General features: G+C 41.5%; 1 protein-coding gene across 1 annotated transcript in view; it reads left to right on the top strand.

Annotated features, from left to right (window-relative positions):
- Positions 1 to 14,276, top strand: part of ntn2 (netrin 2) — a 99,070-nt gene extending 84,794 nt beyond the window's left edge. The window contains exons 5-7 of the mRNA XM_034194336.1: positions 441 to 494; positions 11,552 to 11,626; positions 11,709 to 14,276. Coding sequence (XP_034050227.1) covers positions 441 to 494; positions 11,552 to 11,626; positions 11,709 to 12,076 — 497 coding nt within the window. The 3' untranslated portion in view covers positions 12,077 to 14,276. The remainder of the gene's footprint in view (positions 1 to 440; positions 495 to 11,551; positions 11,627 to 11,708) is intronic.
- The last annotated feature ends 441 nt before the right edge of the window (positions 14,277 to 14,717 follow it).

Below are 14,717 nucleotides of genomic sequence, written 5' to 3' on the forward strand. Positions count from 1 at the left end.
AAGCAGCCAGCTGATGTCACGGTGCCTTTTGTTACGCCGATTAGCAGTCACAGTGTCCTTCCTAGCAACCTTGTGAAGCTCGGGGGAATCCCCACATGATCACTGATGTCACTACTAAATGTAGGTCGTTGCATATCATTGCTTGAATTTCTACCCATCAGGGGTCAAAATTCTGAACTGTTTCCAGACAGCACGAATTTTAATTATATGGACAATATAACATTATGAATGCCTTATTTAAATGCTAAGGAATAAAATTATAGTTGTGCCAAAGAATTTTTTTTTAGGACTTAAAATCTTTAAAAACCCAAAGACCGTACAGCTTTAAAGACAATCCTGTTTTCAGTCATACGCCGCTGTTTGCCCAGATACTAAATCAATTCACCATACGTGAAAAGTGTGGATATGCAGTTAACCAATAAAATTTGTACTTCTTGCAGAAATCCCAGTGGTCAGCCCCACAGCTGTGGTGAGCAGCACAGAGGAACCAGCAGGTTAGTATATGCTCTCTGCACCACTGCTTTATGAGAGGAACAAAAACATATCTTTTAATATTTTTGGACTTGACTTTTAAGGTGTGGAATAAATATTAATGGAGGGTGGGTCTCCTCTTTTGATGTTCTGCAAAAAGAACGAGTGCTCTGGGGCCAGCAGAATGTTTCCATTGTCTTGAAAACCTGTGTCCTTGGCGTGGTTTCCCTACCGCTAGCCTCAAGTTAGTGAGGCGTCGCGCTACCTTAAAGCCAAGGCTAGCAGATAGGCAGCAGAGGTGATTAGTTACACTGCGGCTGCAAGATATGTTGAAGTGGAGAGTTTTGAGGCATGAAAAGAACATTGGCAGTCGACTGAGGGAGTAATTTTTTTTCTTCCTCTTGTGTAGCGTTCCAGTTTAGGCTCTGGTCAATTAGAATACCTTTATTTCTCGTTTTGCTGCTATTGGATTTAAAGTGCCGCGTTGATATGGAAATATCAACTCATTAGTACGTTTATGGCATATATCAACACTGGTCTGCTAATCATACCCTGCACTCTGCACCTACTTTAGTACAATGTTCAGAGTTTGTAGAATTATTTATTTAGCTGAATTAGCCCAGTAATTACAAGGTAAAATGCACTTTTGCCTTCATAACTCCAAGTGGTTAAATACAGTTTGAAGAAATGGAACGTGTTTCATCCAATCACAAAGTCCAAAAACATAATTTAGAATCCTTAAAGGTAAGAAATGTGGCATTAAATTTGATGAGCATGTTGCCCATGGGGATCCATGGACTCTAGATTGGGTAGTGTTTATAAAATAGGTAGCTGACATTTTTCAAGGGTGGTAATAAATTGTCCAAAGTTTCTATCATGATTTGGCATGGTGTGTGAATCCAGAATGTTTTTAGAACCTTAGACCTCAACAGTTTTTTGAAGAAGAACTCAACCCTTTTATTTCCTGTTAATTACATCATTTGTTTAAATGTTAATTTACTGTTTTAATGTATTTATAAATTATTTTGGTTCTTGTTATCATATGCACATTATTATTATTATTATTATTATTATTATTGTTGTTGTTGTTGTTATTATTATTATCATTATCAGTATTATTATTTTATTTTTACTTCTATTTTGTCATTTAATTTATTTATTAATTTATTTAACGTATTTATAATTATAGTATGTACTTACATACATTGAACTTGCTAAATAAAAAACACGCACACAGACACGCACTCACGCTTTTAATATATATAGATGATTTACTGCCCCCTGCTGGATTGGCATGTGTGTCCAGAATGTAAATATCAATGTCCATTGTTCAGTGTTGTTAGCTAATATATGTAGCATGTTTAAAAATACTTGTATTAATCCTATCAACATTCCATTTTGGCGCCATTCATCCTTGACCCAAAATACATAGGCATAGTTTGTGCGTGGTCGAAGTTGCACAAACGCATACACGCACAGCTTTTTGTCTTTTCTGCAATCTGTAAGCAGGTGCTCTTAATTTGACAAACAGAGATGGTGGCAGAAGACATTAAAACAACTACACATTCACTTCTGGTCCCAACATGACACTTAAGACACTCATGATAACAGCAACATAACATTTAACTAAACTGCCTAAACCAACTGAACAAGAAAAACACAATGAATCAGTAACACTACCAACACTGATAAACTAACATGAAACACAATTACAACTTTTAAAACCTCAAATCCCAGAACTCCCATGGTGCATTGCAGCACAATGTCCATTGTTTACTGGTTTGCTAAAATCGCTAAATTCTCAAAAAATATTTGTCCTATCAACTTTCTGTTTTCGCAGCTTTCATCCTTGGTCCAAAATACATAATCATACAAAATGGCAAATGTCAGCTCTCGCTGATTTTACTGTGATTGAAGCCATACACACGCATGTACCCAGAAGCCAGTTGGCTATTATAATAGAGAAGAAACTGACAGGGCATGTAACAATTCTCTTCAGCACATTCTCAGTCTGGATTATCTATTTGTGACATTTTGTCAGAGGTTATGGCATCAGTATAGGAAATGGGTAATGTGCACTTCCACATCAGTCCAGGGAAATACTCTGAAATGGATGATTTAGCAGTGTGGTGTACTGGGCACAGAGGAGCACACCTTGCACAGTGAAGGCAGGTGCAACAAAGGATGGAATCAGGCCAAAAGGGAGAAAGTGGTCAAGTGTCTGCACATGTTTGGAAACGGTTAGGGTTGGGGTATAGCACATGGGGGAGGACAGTAAATGTAGCCAGCTTTGAACATATTAACCTCAACTTTATAATGCAGCAAAACTACCCAGTGATGTCAGATTAAAGGAAATTCCAAGTGATGTGTCCTTTTTGCCACTCAGTTTAGCAAATAGAAACCACCGCATACAGGATTATTACCACATCATTATGGAGACATATCAGTCAAAACGTACTTCACCCTCCATGGATATGCCTCTTTGCATTTTGTACAGACAAGGTTAATCCCTTGAATGTGGTTATGTGATATTTAAAGTGCCCATGTCCCAAACAGTGGCAGGTGCGCTGCTAGTGGAGGTATCAGCAAGTGCTTGCACTTGCAATTGTATTTGAGCAGTGGTTTAAATGTAGTGGTGTAGCTTAGCTAAAATTTCCATAAAAATTCTTCATTTTGTGATAAAAGCATGGAAACTGGCACACATATTCTAAATTAACTAATGTTTATTTTCAAATATGGAGACATCCTGGAGGTGACCTCTAATGAGCTACAGGGGTCATTAAAGAATTACACAGGGGTCAAATTTTAAATGCTCCAATCATGTTGAAAACTATACCACATTATTTGACTGACCATAATGATTCCAAAAAGGTATAGTTTGGACTATCTATGACTGAATTCCATGGAGTTATGAGGTAAAAACAACAAAAATGGTGACAAAGGTCAGTTTCGGTTTGTACAGAGGTCAAAAGTTAAAGTTGCTTCAATTTTGGTAAAAAATTATGCAAATTATTGGGTGAGCATTTTAAAAAGGAATAGTTTGCACCATCTGTCATGCTTAGTTATCATGTTACTGCGTAACATATGTCATATGTCATTTTTTTGCATTTACGCAATATCTCTAAAATCAGAAAGGTCTTGTCTCAGAGTGATGCTGAAAAACTAATTCATGCATTTATTTCCTCTAGGCTGGACTATTGTAATTCATTATTATCAGGTTGTCCTAAAAGTTCCCTAAAAAGCCTTCAGTTAATTCAAAATGCTGCAGCTAGAGTACTGACGGGGACTAGAAGGAGAGAGCATATCTCACCCATATTGGCCTCTCTTCATTGGCTTCCTGTTAATTCTAGAATAGAATTTAAAATTCTTCTTCTTACTTATAAGGTTTTGAATAATCAGGTCCCATCTTATCTTAGGGACCTCGTAGTACCATATCACCCCAATAGAGCGCTTCGCTCTCAGACTGCAGGCTTACTTGTAGTTCCTAGGGTTTGTAAGAGTAGAATGGGAGGCAGAGCCTTCAGCTTTCAGGCTCCTCTCCTGTGGAACCAGCTCCCAATTCAGATCAGGAAGACAGACACCCTCTCTACTTTTAAGATTAGGCTTAAAACTTTCCTTTTTGCTAAAGCTTATAGTTAGGGCTGGATCAGGTGACCCTGAACCATCCCTTAGTTATGCTGCTATAGACGTAGACTGCTGGGGGGTTCCCATGTTGCACTGTTTCTTTCTCTTTTTGCTCTGTATGCACCACTCTGCATTTAATCATTAGTGATCGATCTCTGCTCCCCTCCACAGCATGTCTTTTTCCTGGTTCTTTCCCTCAGCCCCAACCAGTCTCAGCAGAAGGCTGCCCCTCCCTGAGCCTGGTTCTGCTGGAGGTTTCTTCCTGTTAAAAGGGAGTTTTTCCTTCCCACTGTAGCCAAGTGCTTGCTCACAGGGGGTCGTTTTGACCGTTGGGGTTTTACATAATTATTGTATGGCCTTGCCTTACAATATAAAGCGCCTTGGGGCAACTGTTTGTTGTGATTTGGCGCTATATAAAAAAATTGATTGATTGATTGATTGATTGATTGATATGTCATAGAATCCAATGGACATCGACCTTGTTTGACCTTTACTTTGGAGACCAAGCATTCAACACAGTAAAACTATTCCATGTATTAATCCTTTGATTTCAACCAATAATTTGCATCATGTTTTACCAAAATTGGAGAAACTTGTACAAACTGTAACTGATCTTTGTCACCATTTTTGCCGTTTGTACTCCATAACTCCAGAACATTCAGTTATAGATAGTCCAAACTATACCTTTTTGGAATCCTTATGATCAGACAAATAATGTGGTATAGTTTATAACATGATTAGAGCATTGTTAAATTTTGACCCCTGTGCAATTCTTTATTGGCCCCTGTAGCTCATTAGAGGTCAGCTCCAGGATGGCTCCATATCTGAAAATAAGCATTTGTTAATTTAGAATATGTGCGCCAAATTCCATGCTTCTATCACAAAATGAACAATTGTTGTGTTATGCCGCCCCACTAATATCGGAAAACCATGGTTCCATTCATAATACTGTTTGAGTGCATCATTGCTTGTTGTGTGGGTGATTGTGCATCATGGCGTGTGGGCGCGGCACTGTTTGACAGGTGTAAAGTGCCACAGATGCATTTACATTCCCAGTCAGACACCTTTTTCTCTACTCTTAGTACTACGTGGATGGATATCTTTGTTGTTAAGCAATCTCCATCTACCTGATTTTGAGATGCAACAGGGCTTTTTTTTTTTTCCTCAAATAACTTCTTCCCTTCTTGTCACACTGCTAGAACCTCCTTTGAAAAAATTCGAAACCTGCAGAACCCATTCCCCTTTTGTATTTTCTACTGCCCTGGGAAAATGTTGCACTTTTTAAGAGTTGTTGATCGCCAGTTCCTCTCGGGGACTATCAGACCTAAACTACCATACAGCGAGCTTCACCATTAGAAACCTAAAGACCCAAAGCGTTTTTTGTGTTAGGGGCGTTGGATGCAATTTGTCCTTGTCACGGCACAGTGAAAGGAGTTTGGGAGAACGAGGGCATGGAGAACCCTGGAGGCAATTGTGCTTGTTTTCAGTAGGTTGGTCTTCTGGGTCAGTGGGCGACTCAGCGGGAGGTTTTCCAGGTGAATAGCCAGCAGTAAGTGTCTCTTCATGGGAAACCAAACATTGTCCCAGAGCCAGCGTTTCACCACTGATACCTCTGTGCCAGCCACTGTATACCGCACACTCCCACACAGCGGCGGGGATCTAATGAAATCCATACAGCGCTCAAACAAATACAGGCCTGTCACAGTTGTGGGCACACTTATATGATAATGATCTCCAGGGGAACCACACGCTCACTTGCAATGATGAAGACTTTTAGCAAGCGTTGCGTTTTCACATTTATTTCAAGTGAATGATGCGTGTGTACAGTAGTGCGTACACAAATGCATAAATCCATTCACACACAAACCTCCGAGCCTCCACTTCCACCGTCATCCTCTCTCTTTCTCTCTCTCTCTCTCTACTTTTCCCTTCTCTCTCTGGCTAATAAAAACTCCAGCACTCTGATATACAGCCAGGCCTCCTGGACATTTTTATGGGCTCCTTGGTCCCTTGTTCCTTCCTCTGCCTGCTCTCCTTCCATTGCTCCCTCCATCCTCCCCACCAAAAAAAAAAAAAAAAAAGCCGATGCAATATCCGTACTGTCATACAACCCCGAAAATGTCATTTCTCTATGTTTCAACCATTAAAAAACACACACGTTCATTCAGTTTTCTTTGGAGAGCAGCACAACTGAATGGTTTTTCTTTTGTCGGCAGTGTGAGGCTCCGCCGCAGATACTAGTTCACTTACAAGCATGTGGTTTTTCACTTTCATGCCCCGACATTCAAAGCAAAATTCATGGTCAGCGTTTCATGTTTGCTCAAAGCCTGACAAGAATCGTGAAGGAAAATAACCTTAACGCCTTACTCTGGATTTCCAGTTCATCAGCGTTCATTATTGCTTTCTAACCTTCTGCCATTTGAGGTTTCGCAATTGAAACAACTGGATCCAAAACGTTCCGGTTCATTAAAACCAGTTAAATCCGTCCACATTAGAGCCTTGCTAATGATCGGCAGCGTCGCCTTCTTCATTAGCAGCGGCTTCAGTAGCAGACGTTGCACCAATGCGTTCTCAACCAGAGGCGTCAAAATGTGAGGCTTTGTTAGAGCCCCTTGGCGCCAGTATGTCGCCATAACGACGGGTCTTGCTGAAATACGCTGTGCATGTTCTCATTCAACATTAATATGTTTTGGACAAATTTTCTACTCCAAAAAATAAAAAATATGGACAGAAAATCCATAAAATGTATGGAATATAATACCATAATATCTATTCATTTCTAGTCATAAAAGCAGAGTAGGTAGCTCAGTGGGATAAGGAGTTTGGCATCCAATATGTAGACCTGGGTTCACAGTGTCTATTTATGTCCTTGGATCAGATTCTACATTGTCCCAGTCCACCAGCTGTACATGACAGTAAGTCATGTGTAGGACCTCTTAGTCATAAATTAAAGTAATGGTGCAAAAAAAAGCTATACTTTTAAAATTTGCAGTTGATATGCTACATTAGAATGAAAAATGTAGCATGTCCTTTTTGTTTTGTGTTAAGTGTAATGCGTCCACACATCTGGATAAATCTGTGTAATTCTGTGAACTACAGCCTAAAAATTATGCTTATAAAACACACTACATCCAAACCAAAAGTGAGACCGGTCCAAGAGGGCAGTCAAGAGGAAATCGACTATTGACTTATCATCCAAAATATCCACTTCAGCTGTCACCATCAAAATTGCTACATCTCATCACTGGAAGCTCCACCTATGAATGGTCAGCGGAGGTCATCTGGCCGGTGTGTGTGGTCTAAGTCATCACTGTTTGCAGCCAAGGCCTATTCTCATCCGCCCAACTGCGACCAGGCTTCCAATGCGCTCTGTCTTTTCTCAAGGCGCCAAAAAACATGTCAGAGCAAACACTTTTACTCTTCTGGTATGTTTCACATCTCTTCCAGAACCGATTGTTGCAGCACCTTCATGTGCAATTTGTTAGACGTATTTTAGCGCACAAACAGGAATGAAGCCTAACATCACGTCATGTAACACCACTTTGTTTTGAAGCATTTCAATCATATTGGAGAATATATTTAAAATTCTAATGCTTGTATTAACGATGTTGATTTGATGTCATCAGCAACATGAAAAGTTACATTTAAAGAAAAAAACACAACTTTTTTATCCAAAAATCGGTAACTGTATTACTAGAAATGCTTGTACAGTGACCCCCAAAGGCCATTGGGCCATTTAGCTGATATTATTTTTTATATGTATATGTCACGGAGATGAACAAGCGAAGGTCTTCAGCATGTCACCATGTCCTTTAGGTCCTTCAGATTTTATTTTCAGTAAATGTGTCTGGGCAGCATGAGCATGGCTAATAACATTCATGCAATTTACACACTAAATAGTCACTGACTGACCTCATGAGCTGTCAAGGTGCGCGCTGCCTCTCACTTTAGCGTTCCTGGATTCAATGTCAACTCAACATTTAGCATTTCCTGTTTCAGTATCGACTATGTACTGAATTCCCGTGAGATCTCCTCTCATCTTTCTCCCTCTTTTTAAAAAAAAAATAATTTCATTGTCTTTTTTAAAAAAATTGAGACAAACAAAGTTACACAAAAATTTTATAGAGGATAAACATAGCAGTGCAAAAACAGCATAATGAAAAACAGGTTAATATCTGCTGTAGCTCCGGGAATGTTCAACATTTGACATTTCCAGTTTCACTCTGGACTTAAAATTTGCCACTTCCTTTTTGGGACTTTGTGTACCATGAGCGAGCTCGCACTGCTTGTGCAACGCTTCACTCATATTATCTTTAAATAATAGCTCCTTTATAATAAGAGCTCCTCTGGCCAAAGGTTCTTTTAAAAAATCTTTTATACCAAATGCCGTCGCCATAATGAACTCAAAAAAGTGACCACTCCACAAATAAAACCTGAACTGCTTTACTTCTGTTTTATTTGATTTTATTAGAGCTTATTTTACGTTTTATTTATTTTACTAGGCCTTACTTTGCTTCTTCTTTTACTTTTATGTATTTTATGTATATTATCTTTTGTTTTATTTGTGTGTTTGTATGACTATGTTTGTATTTTACGAGGTCTATTAGAAAAGTATCCGACCTTATTATTTTTTTCAAAAACCATATGGATTTGAATCACGTGTGATTGCGTCAGACAAGCTTGAACCCTCGTGCGCATGCGTGAGTTTTTCCACGCCTGTCGGTTGCGTCATTCGCCTGTGAGCAGGCTTTGAGTGAGGAGTGGTCCAGCCCCTCGTCGGATTTTCATTGCCAGGAAATGGCGGAATGATTTGGGCATTTTTTCCATCAGAATTTTTTCAGAAACTGTTAGAGACTGGCAGCTGGAAACCATTAGAAAAATTGATCTGGCTTTCGGTGAAAATGTTACGGGCTTGGTAGAGAATAAGGAGTGTTACTGTCGCTTTAAGGACGGCCCCCAGCGGCTGTGGGGCGCGCCGTGCTCCGAAGCCGCCATCGACGGGCTGAACGACCATTTCATTTCTAAACGGATGGCTGTCTGGATCCGTGACCATCGTGTGCCATTTCTCTGGTTATCACAAGAGCTGGACATCAAGCATTTTCCGTCAGATTTCACTTTTAACAAGAGATTTTGTCATGGAAAGCCGAGCGGAGGCTTCGCGCTTCATGATGGATTCACTACTGGAGTGAGACAAAACCACCTCTGTTTTGGTCTCACAGGATGGCTTTGAGATGTTCAGACAGCTGTCGGTGGTTTTTCCATCAAGTGATTATCCGAGAAATTGTGGATGTGCCTGGACATGCCAGAACATGTCCTGTGAGGCTTCATCACGGTGTTGCTGTGCGCCATGCGGCACCGCTGCGACGCGCGGAATTCCTCCGCACATCTGTCTCAATGTGCCGAAAAAGTGCTGATGTCCACGTCTTTTCACAATTCCTGTGCTAGTCAGACAACATCCCGGATAAAACACAACGTCCAGTTTGGAAATGAACGGCACATTCCACTGTTACAGGAGTTTTTGTCATGGAAAGAGGAGCGGAGGCTTCGCGTGTCGCGGCGGTGCCGCATGGCGCACAGCAACGCCGTGATGAAGCCTCACGGGACATGTTCTGGCATGTCCAGGCACATCCACAATTTCTCGGATAATCACTCGAGGGAAAAACCACCGACAGCTGTCTGAACGCCATCTCAAAGCCGTCCTGTGAGACCAAAACGGAGGTGGTTTTGTCTCGCTCCAGTAGCGAATCCATCGTGACGCGCGAAGCCTCCGCTCGGCTTTCCATGATAAAATCTCTTGTTAAAAGTGAAATCTGCCAGAAAATGGTTGATGTCCAGCTCTTGTGATAACCAGAGAAATGGCACACGATGGTCACGGATCCAGACAGCCATCCGTTTAGAAATGAAATGGTCGTTCAGCCTGTCGATGGCAGCTTCAGAGTACGGCATGCCCCACAGCCGCTGGGGGCTGTCCTTAAAGCGACAGTAACACTCCTTATTCTCTACCAAGCCCGTAACATTTTCACCGAAAGCCAGATCAGTTTTCTAATGGTTTCCAGCTGCCAGTCTCTAACAGTTTCTGATGGAAAAAAGCCCAAATCATTCCGCCATTTCCTGACAATGAAAATCCGATGAGGGGGTGGACCACTCCTCACTCAAAGCCTGCTCACAGGCGAATGACGCAACCGACAGGCGTGGAAAAACTCACGCATGCGCACGAGGGTTCAAGCTTGTCTGACGCAATCACACGTGATTCAAATCCATATGGTTTTTGAAAAAAATAATAAGTTTGGATACTTTTCTAATAGACCTCGTAGTGTTGGCTTTTTTGTGCTGGTGAGCCGAAGACAATTTTCCACATCGGTGGACAATAAAGAACTATTCTATTCTTTTCTATAGTGATTTTAAAATCATTTAGTGAGCATATTTGCATATTTGTGCATATTTGTTCTGAAAGAGTTGCATTTGCTATTTTGTCACTTCCCATAATGCAACTTGACACAACACCACAGAGTGTCCATATGAAATCATTGGAAGCGTTTGAGTTTGTGTTTCTCTTTATGTGGAGTCATATATTTAACTACTATGCTACTATGCTATGCTACTATGCTACTATGACAAGATCTTTCAGGAATATGACTATCCTAAGACCACCAAAGCTTAGAGAACGTTGCAACTGTCAGTGTCTTTTGTTCAGTACATTTTTGCTTGAATACTCAAGGAAAGAACACAAATAACACAAATTAACTGAAGCACACAGGATGGTGCCAAACTGGAACTCATCCAACAATTTAATGATACATTGCATTATGGGTAATGACAAAATAAATAGAGTAAATAGAGAACATAGACTTGGTGTGCAAATTAGCACTTATAAGAGAACATAAACCTGAAACCATTGTGCTTTTGTTATGTTTTGTTTTCTACTCATTTTCAACTATATTTCTTCAGTATTTTGGTGATTGACTAATGCTGTGCTTGAGATTTATATTAGTTTTCTGAAATGGGCACATTTGGTCCTGTAGCTACTATGTTGTTGTCAATATCAAGCTAATCATGCACAAATATAGTACAACGTGAAGTTAGTTAATAAAATAACTGTTTGGATAGCAGTCTGATTTTATTTGATTGAAGAAATATAGTAAAAGAATACATTAAATACTCGTGAATGAGACTAATAGGCTCATTTCCATGCCAGCTACATGCTAACCAGCTTGGAAGCAAACTATAGCAACTAGGCCTATGGACTGGACCATAAGCTAGCTAGGTAATGTCACATATGGCCAGATGAATTTACAACTATGTGAAGGTGGTGCATCTGCACTTTCTAGTTGTGACTTATATGTTGACTCACGTCGGTCACTGAAATTCCAATGGACCATTCTGAGTGTCTTTTAAAAAAAATTTCATTGTGTCACAGTTTTGCATGATTCAGTGTTTGTTGTCCATGTTTTTGTAGATTGTGAGTCCTACTGTAAACCAGTGAAGGGAAATCTGAAGATTAATATGAAAAAATACTGCAAGAAGGATTACGGTAAGACAACAGAACTATCAACTGCAATAAACCTCATTGCACTGCACTGCAATTGACCTCATTGTGTTTGGTTGATCAACAGCGGTCCAGGTGAACGTGTTGGATATGGAGACAGTTGGGGACTGGGCCAAGTTTTCCGTAAACCTGGTGTCTGTGTACAAGAGCCGTGGCGAGCCTTTAAAGCGCGGCAACAACATCCTGTGGGTACACATGAAGGATCTAGCCTGCAAATGTCCCAAGATCCAAATGAGCAAACGCTTCCTGGTGATGGGCGGCAGCGAGGCTGGAACCGGCCCGGGTGTTACAGGTGGAGCTGGCAGTCCGGGAGCAGAACGTGTGGGCCTGCTGGCTGATAAGAACAGCCTGGTGATCCAGTGGAGAGACATTTGGACGAGACGCCTGAAGAAGTTCCAACGCAAAGAGAAGAAGGGGAAGTGCAGCAAAGCGTGATGGGAAAGCAAGTGCCCCTTCACCAGCCTTCCCGACCACCTGACCCAGTGATCTCCTCTTGTGACTTCAGATGTCTGGCAGGAAGGAACACCTTGTCTTTCCCTCCCCTCTGATTCTTTTGACTTCCCCCATGAGGGGGCAGCTGCACATTACAAAGACTGCATGTACCCCCCCCCCCCATTTTAAGGACCACCTTTTGTGTATATTGTATAATTATTTTCCTTTATAATTCTGCAGGTTTTGTCAGTGTAATGACACTTGTCCTTGTGTCCAATTGGTTTGCCTTAAAAAGGGACCATAAAAAAAAGGTGTGAAGTGTAGACAAAAGAAGACACCGATCCCTCCCTCGACAACGACAGCGGAAATGTCCGCTCTTCCTCTTTCACCCCGTTGACCTCCCCAGCCTCCTCCTCCTCCTTTTTCCACATGAGACTACCAGTGCTCATACTTACCCGTGACTCTGAGGATTTTAGAATTTTGTCGCCAGCTCGGAGACATTTCAGCACCACGCAGCTTCCCGACTGACTGTCAAAACAAACTCGGCGGGACGCGGATTAGCACAAACTGGGCTGCATCACTTTTGACTGGTCATTAAAAATCAGGCCTGCTTGTCTCCACCGTCTACGCAATCCACTGTTGAACTCAAAAGGCTCTATCCCCGCGAGGAATCAAGGGCTCCCTTTGCAGGGACATTTTCCACTGCAAACCTCACCACCGTCACCTCCGCTGCTCCTGCTGCCACAGGACAACCCGCAGAGAACAAACTGCCCAGCGTAAGCTCTTGTATGTGCAAATCCAGGACGCCACTGCTCGGTTAAAAGTCTTCGAGTGGCTACCTGTTACCCTCAAACCACATCCCGTCCAAACGTATCTCTATATTAGCCTTGAAGCACAACAAACCCCTGTTGGCACGTGTGAGACACATTCCAGGCTTTGCGTCTTTACCAAGTCCTTTTCACGACAGGTTTAAAATGTCATGCATCATCATCATCATGACTCATTGCGTGTCACTTTTTATGGAAGAAAGATTAAGGAGAGTGGACAACTGGCTGGAATATCAGAACAATATCAATATTTCCAAAAAAGACTTTGTTTCTATGTGGATAATCTCTTCCACTGGGTGGAGAGCCAATGGAAGCCACAGAAATGGCCGCTTGTCATGTCTGAACACTTTTGCAGCGTGCCTAGCGACCGGCAGGCTTTTGTTTGCCAAATGCGAGAGATTGAAACAAGATTTTTTTTTTCTTTGATGCAGTAAACAGAAAACAAAGCTACGTAAACATGATCGTTTTCTGTGATATATTTTGACGAAAATGAAGGAGGCTGGAAAGTTTTTAGTGCTCGCTGATTGTATTATGATGTGAGAATATCACCTTTCAGGCCTCATGTGATTTGTTGTGTTTGCATGTTTGCGGTTTTTTGCTTGGCCATTGTTATTTTTCTTTTCTTTTTCTTTTTTCTCCCTTTGCTAAGCAAAATGGTGCAGTGAGCAGAGCAAGAACTAAACCAAGATGAGCATCAAGATCCAAAGGAAAACTTCCCAAGTCATCTAACCCCCCCACTACCACCCTCCACTGCTCCCCGAGCCGAACGCAGCCTCTGTCATCCTTTGCCAAATAAGCAAAGTTGTTTTTTAAATTCAATTAAAAGACGATGGAAGTCGGGACCAACAAAAACCACAGAGACCCGTCTGGTTACTCTCGAGCTTTTTATCTGCCCCTTTGCTGTTATTTTATTTTGTAAAGCACATTAGAGTGTATTTGAATAGAGGAGAAGATAAACATGGCCTTTCGAGGGGTACGTAGCGCCGCAGCGAGAGTGCCGACAGGCATGTCATGCTAGCTGGTGGTTACGCTCCTTTGGCTGCAGCGGCATGTTTGGTTTGTCATTCTGCCAAAAGTGTCTCTCCTCCACTGTCTGTCAGCCGCCACCCTCCCTTCTTAACCCATTTTGCATGTTGTGTTTTCAGTGTCTTAGAGAAGTGACAGCACAAAACGAGGATGCCAAGAGTCCTCAGTGGAGCACTGTTTTCACTTCCGAGAATGTACGACAAACTGTGAACGGCGCACGCGCATGTTCTAATTGCGGCTGTTAATAAATCAACATCAGCATGTTTTTTGACGTGACCTGTCATTGGGGTGAGGCGTCATTTAAGGTTATGCTTATGTGTGTAAGGGGTGGGCCCTAGAATCTGTTTTGTCCAGAGCAAATCGGGGGGTAGCCTGGTGGGGTGGGGGGGTTTAAGATTGTGTGGGGTGTCCAACTGTCCACTGCACGTCAGCATCTTGGTGTTTCAGAGCGCCGAAAATTGTTATGAGGCAAATTGTTTGTTTTGCATTTTGAGTATTTCAATACATTTCTGACGCTGTTTTAGTTTCAAATTGGAAAAAAAAAATTGGAAATATTTCCAAACCAATTGCTTAATTAATTGCAATTGCAAAGTGTTTTCTGAACAGATGTCACTGTGTTCATGTTTTTAGCATTTCAAGCCATCAAGTCATCATGTTTCATTTTTACCCGATGGCCAAAATATGGCCATTGGGTACTGCGGAGACTTTGTGTCCGTCTGTCTATCTGTGCTCAGTATAAGTCCATTCCTATTACTGCCAGGGTCTTCAAATTCCAGCCCAGTCTCACTTTT

The sequence above is a fragment of the Thalassophryne amazonica genome, chromosome 18, assembly GCF_902500255.1.
Source record: "Thalassophryne amazonica chromosome 18, fThaAma1.1, whole genome shotgun sequence".
NCBI lineage: Eukaryota > Metazoa > Chordata > Actinopteri > Batrachoidiformes > Batrachoididae > Thalassophryne > Thalassophryne amazonica.